This window comes from Poecilia formosa, unplaced genomic scaffold (assembly GCF_000485575.1).
Source record: "Poecilia formosa unplaced genomic scaffold, Poecilia_formosa-5.1.2 Scaffold467, whole genome shotgun sequence".
In the NCBI taxonomy this organism is placed as follows: domain Eukaryota; kingdom Metazoa; phylum Chordata; class Actinopteri; order Cyprinodontiformes; family Poeciliidae; genus Poecilia; species Poecilia formosa.
Window position 1 is genome coordinate 131,822 of NW_006800406.1, and position 18,421 is coordinate 150,242.

General features: G+C 39.5%; 1 protein-coding gene and 1 long non-coding RNA gene across 9 annotated transcripts in view; one reads left to right on the forward strand and one right to left on the reverse strand.

The window, feature by feature from the left end:
- The window catches only part of mctp1b (multiple C2 domains, transmembrane 1b), a 36,924-nt gene that overhangs the window by 6,794 nt on the left and 11,709 nt on the right, over positions 1-18,421 (forward strand). For 2 of the 8 annotated variants that reach the window (XM_016664095.1, XM_016664096.1), the window contains exons 2-7: positions 11,330-11,450; positions 11,528-11,670; positions 11,761-11,840; positions 13,950-14,073; positions 14,806-14,850; positions 17,573-17,611. In XM_016664095.1, the coding sequence (XP_016519581.1) occupies positions 11,330-11,450; positions 11,528-11,670; positions 11,761-11,840; positions 13,950-14,073; positions 14,806-14,850; positions 17,573-17,611 (552 nt within the window). Of the gene's footprint in view, positions 1-11,167; positions 11,260-11,329; positions 11,451-11,527; positions 11,671-11,760; positions 11,841-13,949; positions 14,074-14,805; positions 14,851-17,572; positions 17,612-18,421 lie in introns of those variants that run through there. The other 6 variants (XM_007578105.2, XM_007578106.2, XM_007578107.2 and 3 more) reach the window with 4 other exon arrangements.
- LOC107833839 (uncharacterized) lies at positions 15,364-17,566 on the reverse strand. Its single transcript, XR_001659611.1, has 2 exons — positions 16,642-17,566; positions 15,364-16,603 (listed from the first exon to the last, which is right to left on the reverse strand). It is a non-coding gene; the product is annotated as an uncharacterized LOC107833839 (long non-coding RNA).

Sequence of the window (18,421 nt, forward strand, 5' to 3'; positions counted from 1 at the left end):
GTTGCAATTATGGAATATGACAGCACTGGAAGATAGCAGCTTCCTGATAGCTTGAGGCTAGGGGTGGACATTTAACGTATCGTTTATCATTTATCACAATACATTTCTTATCTTGATAAAAGTTTGGTTAATCTTTGTCATGATGAATTTCAATTAATGATGCTCAAAAACCCACAAACCTGTTCGTATTGCAGAGATTTTTAGTTTTACTATTTTATGACACTGTTTGTTCAAGAAGACTATTAAAACTCAGACTTATTGATGCTGTCATTGAACAAACAGTCTGCTTTAGTGACACACAACACACTTTGTTATATGACTGGTGTCCTGAAGTAACATGTTACAAAAGGGTGTGATTTGGTATTGGTGTGTGTTGCTGTATCAGCCAAACAGTTACCTAAAAAAGAAGCAATAAATAGTTATTATTGTCAGTCTATGGTCTTTGCTGCCTTGTTGTCATATGTGGGTCAGTCTGATCTTTAAGATCAGATGGTATGAGGGGGAAGACTTCTTTTGTCTGCACTTGTTGTTCCTGACATGTCTGTGTGTGACCTGATGAGGCCGTTGTCCTGTTTTCCCTGGTCATACCCTGAAGCAAACTCTTTTAGTTACTCCTAATCCCCTGGGAAAGGATTATCATCCAGTCAATCAGGCTGGCCCGTTGCTGTCCTTCTGTTTTTTGTTTTTTTTTTCTTTTTCATTCAGCAACTTGACTTGGTCTCCTGCTTCCTTCTATTCAGGAGTTATCTTTGAGACATTCTCAGTTTCCCTGCTTTTGTCTATTTCTCACCTCCGTGTTGAACTTTAAGAGCTTTTTTTTGTGAGGGATTCTCTTGTGTCATCCCTGACCCTGGATCTTTTATTAAGCCAAACCCCGGTGGCACAGCCCCGTCTAGCAATCCGAAGGTTTCTTCGCTGCGCCTCTTCAGATGACCCGTTCTGCCTCGCCTCATCATGTGAACGCCTGCTGTCGGTGAGCTATATTTCTTTTGCTCTAGCATAAATCCAGTAACTGAGTGAGGAAAACAGCAGTTCTGATTGACAAAAGGAAAGTAAGAGATGGACTAAAGTAACACAGACATTTTCACTTAAAGTTCCATTTCTAGAGACCAAACCAGTATAAATCATGTTTTAAATCAACATAACATTCATGTATGTATTGTTGTTGATGGATGTCTGTCAGATTATATAGACTCAGTATTTCTGTCTCCTGTGGGTAAGCAGTGACCCAGATGGTGAACCAGACAGCGGTCCAGATTATTCTGCTGTTATCCGTTCAGATAAACAAGAAAATAGACTGAAAGGTGTTTCTGCAAAATGACGACACCGTCCCACTCTAAGGTTTATACTCTGGTTACTGTCATGGTTTGATGTTCATATCTAGGGCTCATATGCATATTTCCCTCTATGGGATACGTTTGTCGTTCCTGAACTGCATGATGGCTGGACAGGCCTTGTATTATCATATAATTACCTTCATTAAATAAAGTTTTTTTTTGTTTGCTTGTTTGTTTTTGCCAAAAGTGATTTCTTTGCCTAAGTTATCTCTTGGCAATATAGAGATGGTGATTTAAAATATATATTATTAAAAATCTTATAATTTTCAAAAAATGACTTCAGCAATTATTTTAGTTAAGTGACAACATGATTGTTTGACCATGTGAGAATGAACTTGTGATGAACTTGTGGAGCTCTAATGTGATATTCATTTATGTTTATAGAAAGTAATATGCACAATCCTAGCAATCCTAATGAACTTCAAATGACAAACATTTAGCTGGGTTTGATATCAGTGAGAATTAAATGTTTTTATTTTTTTATTCAATAATTATAAATATCAGGTTTCAGATCAGATGTATGTTAAAAGTTGTTTTTGAGACTATTAAACATTAAGGCTTTTAAGACACCAGGATACCACTGAAGCCACATGAACAGATGACCTCTGATGTCAAAATAAGTGTTTAACAGCCCAGAAGATGTTTTGTATCATTTTTTAATTTGTACCCCAGCTCTACCCAGGTCTCCTATAAAGAAGGAACTGTGTAAGTCACACAACTCTACGTTTCTTCAGTGTGGTTTTTAAAAATGACAATGTGAAAAAACGTGTAAGATGGAAGTCTAGCCCGCTCTGAGGTTTCCTGCTGAAAGAGTCTATTAGTTACCGTATTGATCACTGTCTGTAAGAGCCCACAAGGTTCAGTCTTAAGGAAGACTCTACGTATCTTCATCAACTCTTCTTATTGAATTTATTCCAAGGCTCCCTATTCAGCATCTGTATCATTTATCTTTGAATATATTGTTTTAACATAATTTGAAGTCAATGAACATTCTTTCTATTTTGTCATAATAGGATTGTACACAAATATTTTATATATATGTGAGCTTTTATGAAGGCCCTTCATGTCATTCTTTAGTAATTCATCTTTGGTGGCATATTGTGACTTATTATGTTCTGACAACAGCTCCCAAGCATAACGCCTCTGCCTCCGTACTTGGCTTTGCAGATTGCGTTGTTCCTGGTCAGAAGGGTGAGTCAATGCTAAAGAAGCCGAGTTTGGTCCCAGCTGACTCCAGTCCAGATCATTGTGAGCTGATCTTTTACTATTCTTACAATCATATTTAGCCTATGAGGAAACAGTTTTTTAGAGCTCCAGACTGAGGGACGGTTAATGTTTTCCAGAGTAATTATGATACTCTGAGGCACTTTAGAAACAGACAACAGGATTTTATTCTGTTGAGGAGCCTCCTGTTGAACATCGATAGCAAAAGTCCAGCAAGTTGTTTGAGTTCCTGCTCCCTTATATTAAGATTGTCAGCGTTGTAGCTGGGAAACACATTTTGACCAGGGAGCTCAGAGGAACAGAACACCGTCATTGGGCTGTTTGTCTCTATGAAGCCAATATAAAATCAGGTAGCATCTTATTTTGATCAGGAGCTTTACTGACATTTTAAGTTGCTCTAAGTCTTCTAGAGTTAGCTCATGGTGTTAGCGCAGCTAGTGTGTGACATCTTCAGCATTTCCTATCTGTCTGCCTCTGAACAATGCTGTTCCCCGGCACCAAAAGGACAATCCGACCCATGTCTGAGTTTTTCCTGACAGTTTGAACGGACCAATTCTGATCTTTTCACCCCTCCCTGCTCCTCAAAATACTGATTTCCTCCACTTCAATATGTGGAACTAAATTGAACACGTTGCAGTCTGAACGGTCATGCAGTTTTTTATCTGACCTTTGCGTCATGTGAGACATCCGTCATAATTTTGCACCAGCAGAAGCCAGGGGTGGTAAATCCAGATGAAAGCATGGCCGAAAATTATAATATTATAATATAATTATAATATACAATTATAATTATGAAATTATAAAAGCTGTTTGTATCAGTGAAGCACATCACATCGTAATCCCACAACTACACATCCAATCAGACTTCCCTACAGACGTTTCTGTCAGTGCTCCTCAAAACGCTTTTGGTATTAGTTTTGCTTTCTTTCGATTAGTTCAATACAGTCGTCACCCAACCACCGGGCCGCGGACCGGTACCGGTCGGTGGACCAATTGGTACCGGGCCGCACAAGAAATAAATATTTTCGTTTTACGTATTATCTGAGTCTGGAGGATCTTTTATTTTGAAAACCCTTTAACCGATTCTCTGGTTACGTCTTGCTCGCCAACATTGAGCCCACAATGAGTAAGAAATGTCTTTAGAAGGTTTCTTTGGAAAAGGGGAGAAGGACCAGAGACAGGAGAATGGATTTATCCCGGACCTGTAGGTGACTCCCACCTTCCAAGCCCGCTCTGCATAATATGCACCGGGTTGCTAATGAGACAATGAAGCTTCAAACTGCTTCGCCATTACAGACCAAGCACCCTCTGCATCGGGTGTCATTGTTTCCCAGATAGGACCGTCTCGTTGCAGAGAAACAAGCTCAGAGCTCCCATTAATTTGTCGTTGTCGTGAGTTAATATTTTCATGAAAGTAAATGTTCGTTTTGTGGCGTATCTATATCTTATTTTGAAAGGACATGTAAACATTACCATAGCGACCAGAGTCAGAGCGTTAGGGCGCTGATCGAGACGAGAGGAGAGGAGTAGAGCTTGTAAGTCTTCAGTCTGGTTCACACCGCATGATTTTAGGATTGTCGACCGATTTTCAAAACTTCTCTGACCACACGAGCCAATAAAAGTACAACAGGTTCGGTCGGTTCGTGTGTCCAGCCACATAACAGGAGCAAATCTTGCCATGTGAGCAGGCTTTAGTACAAAATAATGCGTCACAACTACAATCTACCTGCAATGCTAGTGTAAGCGTCAAGCCCTGACTGAATGAATGAATTTGCTCCAACTCCGCTCCTTATCATTTCTGTGGATATTATTTGTACGAAATGCTGAATAAACATTCGTGCTGTTTCCACGTATGTTTCCGACGTCCACCGGACTCGTTTGGGCGTGTCAGCTCAGCTGTTTGGGATTCCCCTCCATGAGCTACGTCACCGCGCTTTCTGATTGGCTACCTGTCACATTCAACAGATTCAGTTCTCACTCCCAATCAGGGAAAGCCCAATACGCTGCGAGAATATGCCCGATTTTAGATCGGAGCAGTCCCAACGTTCTGCCGACTGGACGCGATCAGTCTTAGCATACCACACACGGATGATCGGTTACGATTATCGCGAGCAACATTCTAAGATTAACGTTCTAAAATTAGTAAAGGGAAATTCGGGGCCAAAAACAAACAAACAAACAAACAAACAAACAAAAAAACAAAACAAAACAAAAAAATAGCCCGGCCGGGTCAGTTGCTGAATAAGCATAGATAATGGCATCCATTATTACTTCTGTAAACAGAGCTGCTGTGTAGCATCAACGTTCTTTGCCCGTACTGGTAGAAACTGATTGTGTGCTCAGCCTTTAAATAAACAATGAGTTGAGATCAGGAGAAACTGTAATTGATTGATGGATCTTTGTCAGAAATGGCCATGTAATCATCTGTGGAAGCCAGGACTATACTTTGGCTTCAACAAAGTACAATCACTTATTTTACTCAGTAACATTCAAAACATTTTATAACTTTAATATGTAATATGTTTGATATTTTGTCATCCGTGTTGACTTTAAACTACAATATTAATAGGAGACAGTTATTTATCAGTGCTAATTTATAAACTCAGCTTGGATTAATTTCCCAGATCATAACCAGTAATCTCAAACTGAAACAATGGCAGTTAAACTGATCCTGAAGCCTGACACACGTGTGAGTAAAAACAAAGGCAAAGCTTTAAAATAGGCGTTCATTAGAATGCCTGATGAGATTGGTTTGGTTGAACTCTATTCTCAGCTTTGCTTCCTGATTTAGTGCCACAGTTAATTCTGACTAAGCAGCTTGTTAGCGCTGGCAGTTCAAGTCAGCCTTGTCATGTAAACTTCTTACCTTGTTCTGTCGCCGTTTCAGCTTTGCTGGTTGCACTCATCTGTTGTCTTTCTCCTTCCCATCCAGGAAAACCGTCTCTGAGGTCAGATTGTTCAGTGTGAAGCTCTGTTAGCAAATATCTTATTTACTGCTGGTTTATACTATAAAAAAAATACACATAAGCATTTTTTTTTACAAAAAGTCTGGTGTGAAATGAGAATATACTTTTCCTGTTTTTGTTCAATTACGATTCCCAATTTTTCTTTCTATTTGCTAAATGCCAGAGTAATAAGACATTTATATTACTTTCTTCAAAGTCAAAAGTTTAAGTACTCTTCATTACTATTTGGTACCATTGCCCTTACACTGTATTACTTGGATATCCTTCCACAAGCTGCTCTCAGTAATTTTAACCTATCTATGGGGTAAGATTGCTGTCAATAATGTTGCAGAGTTGTAACTTTGTAACTTGTATTTCATCACCTTCTTAAAATAAGAAGTTATTTGCCAAAATAAATATTTTTTTGTTTTTTTTTTTAAAAAAAACACACACTTTTGGCTAAAAGTGACATAGGAAGGTGACAGTTTGTACTTTGTAAGCTGTTATTCTCACAGATAAAACCTCTGATTTTACATCTATGTATCATTTGAAAAACACAAAGCTTAATATTTTGTTTTACATTTATTGACTTGCATTTACAAATTTAGACTCCTGCACATACATTTTTAATTGACAATAATCTTACCCCAAACCAATTGATCTAAAACAGGAAAAGTTTATTATGATTTCACGTTAGACAGTGTGAAGAAGGATGCAGGTGCCTTTTAATACAGCTGGTTTCAGCCGTACCTCTGGTGGTGTCATCGCTTTGATGAAACAGAAACCTGCAAGTGGAAGTGGAGTTAAGACCACAGTGTATCTCTGTCAGCTCAAAATAACTTCAACTTAAAAAATATATTAATGGAAATCATATTTTCGTAAACTGTTGGCGAACATTCTGTTTGCAGTAGATGGTCATTTGCATAAAAGTTTGTGGTTGCTTTAAAGAAAGCCTGTGTCATGCTGCAGTCTGTGAAATGACCGTAATGCCTGGAGCAGAGTAGAACGTGTCAGGAAATTGTTCAAGAGACACAAAACCAACCTCGTTTCCATGGCCACAAAACCTTTCTAGTAAAAAACTAAGTGTTCTTTCAACCATTAATGCTCCGTTTCTCTTACACTAATTTATTTCCGTAATTTCAATTTGCGCAATCTTATGGCTAATGGAATATTAGCCAGTTTATCCCAGCCACACTGAGGAAAAGGTTTGTGTAAAGAGTTAATCAATTTGGACTCTGAATGAGAGATACATTTAGTTTGTAATGTTTGTATGTGATAGAGATCAGTTTCAGTCGTACCTCTCACCTGCTAGAAGACATTTGTTTTCTCCGTCCTCGGCGGCGCAGCAGCAGGTTGCTTCTGCTTTCTGGCTCCTGGATGCCTCCAGCCCCACCGAGCTGTGAATAATTTATGCTACCTTTTGTTGCTAACAGCTTTGATCTTAGAGATTGGACACTTTTATCTTGTCTCACTCATGGCTTCTGCTCAGCATTTCTGCTCTGTCATGTTTTTATCAGATCCCGGCTGTCTGGGTGGTCTGACCTCAGATCCATATCAGTTCTTGCTTCTCCTTGCAGATGTTGCCTCATTACTGGAACATGTCATGCTATGTGTTGCATGCAGTGCTGATCTGAGAGACTGGGAAAGTAATAGCATTTCTCTCCTTACCTTGAACACTTTGTTGGAATTCTATGCGATAAACTATCACAAAGAACTCAGATGTAAAGGATGTACGACTGCACGATAAAACGATAATGACACCTATTGCAATAGAAACGTGGTTAATAGAAAATGCATCAGATAGAATTTTGATTGTTTCACTGAGCTGGGATCCAGAACCCCAAAGCATTCTGGGGGATGTAGGTACAGGAAAGGCTTCAGCTACTCAACCTCTCATGGTCAGCTAAGCAAGGTTGTTCCAGTGGCATCAACTAATTCACTCACTTTTTGGTTACCTAGCAACAACTTACTGAGCACCATGTGTAGCAGCAGTTTCATGATGCTCCCAACATACTTTGGCGTCCGCATGACTCAAAGTGAAAATCCGACAGACATGATGATGATGATGATAACGTTGAGAGTTGCTGCAACAAGTTTCAAAGAAGCATCAGTGTGACTGCTGCTGTCTGTGTAGCACTGTCTGCGTTTCTATTATAAATGTACACAAATCTTTGTCTACATTCTGCTGATGGTGAAAAAACACAATTTCACAATTTCTCACACGTGAATAAGCTTTTTCACACAAGTGATTAAAAATCATGGCAGCATCAGATATAAGCAGTTACATGAGATATATTCAGAATTCAGCCATGATGCTAGCGCTCATTACCTATCAGCCAATCAGAAGAGACGTCAGTATCTTACTCAAGCGGTGGAGTGACAAGCCCCGCCTATTTGGGAACGGCAACATAACGCGGCGTTTTGAGGGAAATCGCAGTCTGTGATTTTACAGAAGGATTATGGATTCAACACGTTTGAATGACACACAACTTTTTATGAACCATGTTGCTGTGAGAGCTCTGGTGGAGCTGCAGACCGTCAGAGGAAACACTTGTCCACAAAGTGATTCATGGCCCTGTAACCCTTAATTAGTAACTAGATCAAGGTCACCTCAGTAGTAGTTCATTCTAAGTTTAACTGCAGCTGTTCTATGTAATAATTTTAACTGAAATAATAAAGAACCAACACTAAGATACAGATCTAAATAAGAGTTATGCTCTTATAATCGGATCACAATATTTTGTGGCAGTTGTAGTAATGCTGGAGAACAAAGCAAAAAAAAGTATTCACAGTTTATTTTAGGCAACTGCATTTCAATCTGGAAAGACTCAGATGGAGAAAAAGGAACAATTAAAATATATAATGACAGGAATGAATAACAGTTCTTTGGCACTCGGGCCCCGGCAGCTGATCTGAGCTGAGATTTGATGTGAACTTGATGAACATCCGATAACCGATTAGGGATGCTCTCCCCCGGGGCCCGACACTGGTGGTGGAGGTCAAGAAAGAGTGCTATCCTGGAGAGCCGAAGGATGTGGGTGGAGAAGGGGCAGTGGTGGGTTGAACACAACTGGGTGTGGATCCTTTTATGCAGAGCTTGATTGATGATTGGACGCGCCGGGTGAGGTCCAGCGCTGAGGTCTGAGATGAGCATGACGCCTATGGGTGAACGGAGGGGGCGGAGTCTTCCAGCTTGAACTTTCGCTATTAGCACCATGTCACTGAATCAAAGTTCTGCGAACATGAAATATAGCTCTATTTTATTTGTCTGTTATATTTAATCATCTTATTTTCATATTTATTGATGTTCTAGTGGAACCAGCTGAAGGGAAGATGGTATAAGCAATGCAGCCTGTCTAAGGTTTTCATTCATCAGTAGCACTGGGTTACAAAAAAATATTATTGGAAGTTGTCTTTGTTTTTTCAACTGAATTAGGACTATTTTGCACGGCTGAATCCATAAGTGACATCCACTTTTCTCAATCAGGTCAGGTTTTTAACCGATCCAGATGTGAGAACAAGTCATACATTTTGATGCTCATGTTGCTCCATAGTTCAGAAAGTTGACCTGATTGAGCAGAACCAATGTGCATTTTGGATTCAGCTCATCAACACGACCCTGAAACAGTAGAAAAACCTCAGACAGTTTTTTGGCTGTTGACCAATAGGAGTTCATAACTCTAAATCTAAATTCTCATAAGAAGTTTTTCACAATAACTAGAAAATAAATACATGTTAATAACAGATATTATAACAAAAGCAGGTTTTGTGTGTTTTAATCTGTTGTGGAATAATTACATTGAATGACTTTATTAATACTTCAAATTAGATCATTTTTTTGTCATGTTGACAAAACTCACAGGCCATCAAGCAACACTTGGATTACGAGGCAACAGGAATCCTTAACGACCTCCCTGCAGTCCACAGCGATCCATCCGGTTTAAACGCTGGAGCAATCTGCTGCTCTCACACTCCAGACTCTCATTTATCATCGACATCGATCCGGATGTTCGCAGGGATGTGTGTGAATGTGTTGACAGGATGCAGGATTCTCAGTGGCTTCCTGGCATTTAAAACGCAGCATGGAGAGATCGATGTTAACGTCTCACTGTTGCTTACATGCAGAGTGGAGCGCGTTCTTTCTGGCACATCATACATATACCACGGCTCAGTGGGACCAGATTAAGAGATTATTTCTTAATTACTTATGAGAATAAAGTCATGACATTAGCAGAGTAAAGACACAATATTACCAGAAGAACGTCATAAAATGACCAGAAAAAAGTCATTTTAATGGGAGCAAAACCAATGGAGTTATCGAATTGTTGAGACTTAATTAGTTTATTATTATGAATTTATTCATGTATTATTTTGTATTAGTTGTCGAATGACTTTATTCTAATAATACTGACTTTATTGTTGTACAACTTTTTTCTCACAATATTATGACTTTCTTGTATTTTGAGGTTATTCCTGTATTATTTTGACTTCATTGTCAAATGACTAGTTCCATGAAATTATGGCTTTTTTCTTGTACAACTTTTTTCTCGCAACATTATGATTCACTTCTTTATTCATTTTTATGTTTTATCCTGGCTCTCATACTCCATCATAGATCAGTTTCAAAATGTTTTATTTAATCTTGCGTGGATCATTCTTGGAATTATAAAGGAAGATTTTACTAAAGTTTATGGGTTGGGGGGACTTAATTACTTTTTTCGCATCACGGCAATCAGATTTAGAAAGAACATTGTTGCCAGTTGTCATCCAGTCATTAACAGTGTTATGAATTTGTCATGGTGTCAGGAGGAGACACAGCAAACATTCAATAATTAATGCTGAGCAGACTGACTGCTGTGGGGGAGAAAATGCTTCCAGTACGGGACACACACCAACGGCCACAAGATGGAAATGAACATCGGCTTAGTGCTGAAACGATTAATTGCGACAAATCAATTATTGAAATAACTGTTAACTAATCATCAGCTGGAGTTTAAAGACTTAAAAAAGGACATTTTTTGAAAGAGTGGTAATTAAGCCGAAACTGTACAAAAATATATACATTTTAAATTTAAGATAATAATAAAAACAAAACCACCTGGTCTGTAAATATCTTCTCCTCATGTGTTACAGTTTAGCTTCACCTGGTTAAAGTTCTGTAGAAAAACAAAGAAATTCTCCTATTAAGCACCTTCTGATTTCCAATTATTAATCTGTTAATCCAACATAACATTGTAACATTTTTCCTTATTTATATTTTCCTCCCATGTGGTTGAACGTTTTTGCAAGATTTTGAAGTTAACTTTTTGCTCTTGCTAAGAATTGGTAACTTTTGGTTGCATCTGATCTGAAGTTTTACTCAACCACAGAAGATACTGCATGTCCTGAGGTATGTGCTGCTGTGAAATAGTTCAGTCATAAAGTCCTATGAACAGTTTAGCCATGAATCCTGTACATTAGGCATGAAATCAGTGTCAGGGATGTGTTTCATGAAGCCTGTTTGCAGACTTCCTCATCCGAAGGTGCTGATGTGGAAAGGGTGGTTGTACAAAAAAAAACGGAAGAAACATCATCTAGCATCAGTGCGGTCGGTTGGGAGGAAGCTTGAATCGTGTAATTTCCTGTCGGCCGTCCTCTGAGGGATAAGTCGAGTTTCACACTCTAGTCAGTGTCAGTATGAATGCAGCAAAGACAGAAAAAAACTCTAATCCAACACCTGTAGAAAGACTCTGGCATTCCTCTTCAGAATGTTGGTGAGTTTGCATCGACTCGGGTTCATGCAGCAGCAGCGGCTCTAATGAATGCATCCGTCTCTCCTGACAGGGCTTCGGGGCATCCTGCTCCTCGGGGAGCCCCGCTGAGGCAGCCACCCCCCCACCAGGGATATACAAGCTGGAGATCGAGCTGAAACGAGGACACAACCTTGCCATCCGAGACCGAGGAGGTGCGTGTGGACGTCTTTCTTCTACTCCTTCCCCTCAGTTTTGCCTCTGTGGCTGTGTTAACGGTTGATCTGTTCAGGCTCCAGCGATCCCTACGTCAAGTTCAAGCTGGCTGGTAAAGAGGTGTTCAGAAGCAAGACCATCCACAAAAACCTCAACCCGGTGTGGGACGAGAAGATCACACTGATCGTGGACAGTCTGAGCGAACCGCTCTATGTCAAGGTAAAGATTAAAAACACACAGAAGACACTGTGAAATCAATGGTGAAATAGAACCAGCAGTCAGTGGAGATGTTGTGTTGCTCTCCTGCAGGTGTTTGACTATGACTTTGGTCTTCAGGATGACTTCATGGGTTCTGCTTTTCTTTACCTGGAGTCTCTAGAGCAGCAGAGGTCTGTCAGTCGTTCCTGTCATCATGCAGGATTTGTGTCGTGTTATAGACGGGTCTAAGAATCCAAACTAGCTCAATGCGCCGTAGAGGCAGTTGTTTAGGTTGTCTTTGTGGTTGTTGTTCTTCTCTCTGTGGTGGTTGGTGGTTGCATGTCTCTGTTGCTGTTCTGTGTTTCTCTTCTGAGCAACGTTAGTTTCTCTGACCGTTCTACTGTCCGGTGGCTGTTGTTATCCTCGTAGCTGCTTGTGTGTGTCTCCGTGTCGTTTTGTGCTGCTTTGTGCTGGTTGCTGTTGCATGCCTCCATGTGAGCCACCTCTCGGTGGTTGGGGTTGCCAGATTTTGACAACTGAAACAGGACCTGTGCCAACTTCCACTTTCTTTGTTTTGAGAGGAAACACTTTCAGGTTGACCTAAAACGTCGCTGTAAGTCACCCATGTCTGTTGGCTGTGTTGATGTAAAGTTTCAACCTAAATGGCTTCCAGCAGAAAATCGCATGCAGACCCGTCTAGCAGAGTCTTTATTAATTAATTTATTTTTTATGCACATATCAAAATGTAGATGTGCACCGCATCGCAAGACAATTTTCTTCCACGGATTCATTTCAAAATAAATTATATTTAAGAGAAAAAAAATAGTCTTTATATGTGAAGCTGAATTTCAAAACGAAGACAAAGACTTTGTTTATTAATGTGGTTGGTAATCAGATTCTTTGGAGAGTTAGTGATTGGTTCCCATCAGGATACTGATAGTTCCTACAACACCAGTTTTTGCTAACTAACTTTTTATTGACTCTAATTTTCACTATGCCTTAAAATAAGTTTTTATTAGTGACTAAATACATTAAGGTCTCCACTTCTGACAGCTTAAACCACAGAAGAATAGTATTTAAAGAAAGAAACTAGCTTCAGTTCTAGGTTTCATAGTCCAAAGAGCCTACTACTTCATGCACAGTAATGAAAAACAAACAAAATATACTTTATGATTTCTCTGTATCGTCTGTTAGCAGACAGTGTCAAAGATGGATTTATGGGTTGGAACATCAGAACAGAGATAACATCACATATGTGAACCAGAAGAGGCTAGAAAGTGGCGTGACCTGAGAAACAGGTCAAATGCTTCTCTGATATGGGTCATGTTAACGTCCCACACCTGCCTCCATCAGACTCGGTCAGGTAACTAACCTGGGGTCATTATGTAACCTGTAAACAGTCCCAACCAGGGACTATTGTTAAACCGATTTTCTAACCATGTGGGCTCCGTATGCAAATGTTGCTGTGGATGGTTGGCAACCCTGTCTGTGGTTTTGGTTCCCCTTACGGTCCAGCTCCATGTGCTGCATGCTCTTTTTGCTTTCCTCCATGAGCCTTTTGTGTCTCTGGGAGAGATTTTCTTCATCTCCTTCCTGATGCTTGTGCCAGTTTGTGGTGAACATCTGAAGCTGAACACAGTAAAACAAGCTTACATCCCTTCTTTGAACTTAGCGGTTTTCAAGTGTCAGCAAGTTGGACTCTGCATTTCTACTTTCATTTTCATTCACTTCAATTTCACTTTATCAACATTATACTGATTCTCTTGGATGTCATAAGACAATCGCTTTTCAAAGTCAATATTTCACACACTGATATTGATGACGATATATTTATTGTACATTGTGCAGCTCTTATCCAAACCTACACGACCAGTGTAAAATAGTCATTACCTGCCTTGTTAAATCATGTATTAAATCTGTTTAAACTTTATATTTTTTTTTGAAAAATGTGCTCAGTTTTTCAACTCTAACTCCATCCTTATTACCTGACCCTCAATATATATATATAATAATTGATTTAAATAGCATATCTGTCGGTTGAAAGGTGTCCAAAAGCAACACATCTGCTAAATAAAAAACATTAAAAAACACATTATTAACATCCATGAGCCTGGAACATCGCTCCAGTTAGAAATCCCAGATAGAAAAATACATATTTATTAAAATCCTAATACTCAAAAATAACAACTATCCATGCAATATAAAACCTAGAGCGAAACAGGGTTTTTTTGTTTTTTTTTTCTGCTAATGTTTTTTATGTGGGAGGATGACTCGAGCACACACACATGCTGGTGTTGCAGGACGATACCGGTGACTCTGGTGCTGAAGGACCCGCAGCTCCCCAACGAGGACCTGGGCTCTCTGGAGCTGGCAGTTACCCTGATGCCTAAAAGCAGCCCCATGGAGGATCCCCGAGACACGGCGGTGGGTACACATATTCTCTGTCAGATACGGTCGATGTCGCTGCCAGCTGGGTTTTTTACAATGTCAAACATCTGATAAATTAACTTGTTTATCCTCACAAGTTAAACAGTGATTCACTCTAAACCAGTAGATAGATGGAAACACGACTAATTCACTTTTTCTTTTTTTTTTCTTTTTTTTTTGCAAAATTTTAAAAGTTTGTTCCAAGTTTGCTCATTTTTACTGTAGATCTAAGCATGTGTCCAGCTCAGGGGACAAGCTGGGTTGCTATAGATACAGGTTAGCAGAGTCCTCACTGTTCCTATAGAAATCATTTATATCATTCCTGGCTCTTTGTCCTCATTTTGTTATTTGTATTTTTATTACAGTCTTCAAAATGCTGCCAGAAACTTCCTGGCAGCAGTCATCATTTGTCTGAAATATTCTGCTCTCATTATAGGTTCTTTCAAACACAGTTTGTGTGTCATGAAAAGTCGTTACTCCCAAAATGATTACAGATGCCAAAAGGTGAAATAGTGCCAGCAGACGTTGAAACAGAAAAGCAGCTAAACAGAAAAACATCTTAAAAGCATAAATCCCTGCTGCACCTTAGTCTCATCCTGCTGATGCAAATAATGAAGTATATTTTTTTGACACAGAATAAATTGCTGAATTTTATCTTTATGAACTTGTTGATTATAGAAGGTCTCCAGTTAGACCTTCCTCTCTTTTCCATGTTTGTGTTTCCTGCAGCGAGGCGAGGTTAAGACATATCGGTGGAAACCTTATGTGAATAAAGTGAGTGTAGCCGTGAGTTAGCTTGTAGCGTTCCTCCTTTAGCTCTTTTAGCTCCTTTAGCTTCACCTCTGAGTCTAACTAGCTTGTTCCTCAGCAGCCTGATTAGAAAACATTTAGAGGACCTCTGTGAAAGGATTTCTACTCTCTAGCATTAACGTTATTTTTGTGGTATTGAATTTTAAATCTTTTTGTTTTACACCTGATAACCCTCCGATGGAGTGTTGGATTGGATGCCCCATATGACACAGATACTTCCCCCCACATCAGCAGCTTCTGTATGGAGGAAGCCCATTTTAGCTGCTTGTATGTGTGATCCTACCCTTTCTGTCAGGAATCAAAGTTTTATGACGGCAGGGAAAGGCAGGAACCCAGATGGAGCCGTAAACGGAGAGGTGGTAGAAACATCATCCTCATTACTGCATGAGCTGCGCTTATTTATTCATGCCAAAATGCAGGCATCAAGGTAAAAGCTCCATTCACACATCTCCCCAGGATGGCTTTTTTAGTTGCCGGAGTTCTGTGTGAAATGATCAACACGGCACATGGAGGGTTCATGCACAGCTGACAAAGTAACAGTTTTGAGATGGGATGTAACCTCCACTCAAACTAACGGCTCTGATTTTTTTCTGTGGAGTCTGGAATTCTGCTAGCATATCCTGTTAGCATGCAACATCTATTGAGCTGTTTAAGCCTGCGTTCACACAGCAGGTGAATGCGACTCAATTCAGATGTTTTTATCCACATGTGAACCATATGTGACTTTGTCACGGCAGTCTGATTGGCCCGATTCTGATGTTTTCAACCAAAAAAAAAATCTGATTTGTGCCACTTTTGTATGTAGAACTAAATGTGATACATATCCGATTGATTTCTGCAGTCTGAATAGTTTATATCTCATTTTATGTGACTTTTCCATCGTTGACATGAGACGTGTATCATATTTCTACACCAGAAGGAACCAGACTGGATGTAAATGGTGGCTGAAAATCTCATAATTATGAAATTTTGAAAGAAGTCTGAGGTGCATGATATCACAATCCCACCACTCCTGGTCCGACTACATGTCCAATCAGATTCTCTACAGAAGCTGCAGTGAACGCTTCACTAAAGGCCGTTGTTACTTGTGCTTTCTGTTTATCAGCTTCCTTCATTTTGTTATGATTTTGTGATAATACAGTTGCCTCCCATTGCTTTAAAACTTTGAATTAGATGCCGGTGTCCATTATTACTTCCATAGACAGTGTGCTGCTATGCAAAGTCAACGTTTTTCTTGTCATGAAACAACTACAAAAAAAAAAAATTGATGAAATGGTTCTCAGCAAAAAAAATCATAACTGAGCATGAAGACCTGCGGTGTGAATGCAGCCTAACTTGTTCTGATTGTGTTACAAATGACCAAAGGCAGCTTTAAAAGAATAATTATACAACTGCATTGTGCAAAGGGCTAAAATTTAAAACTGTGCTTATCATTTTCACTTGTTCCTTAACGATGTCCCGATCAGGACTTTTTGTCCTAGATACCAATCATTAATTAAATTTGACGGTGGCAAGTATTTTATCTCCACTGGAGTTGGGACCACAATGTTCCCACATTCCTTCAGTTGAAATATGCAGCTTTATGATTTGTTTCTGAAAACATGCAGCTACAGTTTTAAATAAGCTCATATTTTTGCTGTTGTTGTCTGGAGCACATTGATGAAGTGGTAAGCTAGCGTTAGCATGTGTCCTCCTTGTTTTAATATCACTTGTTAATCTTCTGACTCAGTTGAAGTCAAGTTATATGACTAACACCTACAGAAAAAAGTGAAAAAGTTGCTTTCCTGCATCGAAAATGTGTTTGGCTTTAAATGTAATAAAATTTAACAACTAAATTTAATACCAACCGTCTCAAGAGATGCCTGATCGTAATCATTTAACAAAAACCTGGATTAGGACCTTATGCTGACTGGTGGGATCAGATGTGGACATCCCTGTCGTGATAAAGAAATATTTTGTCTGAGTTATATTTCCTCTGAGTCTCTGAAAAAAAAAAAAATCAGCATCTTTTTGGGGCCCAGTGTGGAGACTGGGCTCGGTTCTGGATGGTTGGATGGATTTATGTTAGATGGCAGGAGGTGGAATCTATGAATTTCATAGTAAATTCATTGAAATAGGTTCTGTTCTAAGAGCTCTGTGACAGTTTTAGCAACAATAATACGTACATATTTTTTCAGTAACTGCTTTAGAAATTAGAGAACCCTTTCATATTCAAAACATCTTAATTACTGATGAAATTGTTGCTGCAAAACATGCTTGAAGTTCTTCACGGTTATGGATTTTGACATTTGTGATTATTTTCTGTTCAGAGACTCTTCAAATCCATTCTTAGCTCCAAGTCATTAAGCACAGCTTGTCTCATCCATATATTACTCAACATATGAAATAATAATAAGCTGAGTCTCAGTCTGAAACGCCGCTCTAGTCAGAGAGATGGATTCAGAATCAGTCGACAGTACGCTGAAGAAGTGTGGGAAAGAAATGAGCAAAACAAAAAAAATCATCAGAACTGAAAATAAACAATGCATCTGTTTATGTTGCTTTATTAATGGGGCTTAAATAAAGCAACTCGTCTCCCTCCCTCATGGTTTAGCTTCAGTTAGTCCCAGTAGAGCTGATCCTCTAATGGCTTTGGGTCGAGACGTTTCAACGTATAACAGCTGAACAGTGTTTAATATGTCTTCAGACCATGCTGCTCAGGAGATCCTGGAAACGATCCACAAAGGTAAACACCATCACCACCGTGTGTGTGTGTGTGTGTGTGTGGGTGTGTGTGTGTGTGTGTGTGTGCAGCCACAGCATCCTCCACCAGCTTCCTGTCACTTCTCCGTCACCATGTCTGCATTTCAACGCAGCGCCTCCATTTTGTGTTCGAGTTCTTGTTGCTGCTGTCGGCTCCGTTGGCTGAGGCTCCGCTCTTCTGGTGGGATGTTTCTGGAGCAAAGTGATCCAGAGCACGCACATTACATAACTGATTTAACTGATCTTTTTTTTTTTATTTAAGTCTCAGGCACAGATAAAAATAAACCAATGGCTTCAGTGTTAAGTTTTAAGGCTATTAAAGGGGAGTTATTATGTAAATTCAACTTTTTTTTAGTTCTATTAATCTAATAGTATTATTCATTCATCACACCTGGAGTTTGGCTTTGATTTTATTTTTCATGCATGTTTGAGAAATCCTTTAATTTATGGGGTTGCATAAATCTTTGGTCCCACGAAACACCGTCCACATCCACAGAGCTCCGCCTGAGAGCTGCAGACCTCAGCTGAGCCTCCGCCTCACGGTGCACTGCTCCCCCTGCTCCTCCCACACTCCGCTCCTAAAGACTAGCCAACAGCAATTAGCAAACACCTGGTGGATCTGCGAGTCCACTGAGCTCGTCACTTCTTAACGGTTTAATGGAGAAACAGAAAGCAAGAGCTTCTTAAAAAGACAGAGGCCTAATTTCAAGTTGTGAAGTAGGTGTGCGGTGTGTCTGTTTTCAGCCCCCTTGTGTCTGAATGTAGTAACTCCACCATTTACTGTTTTATTTTT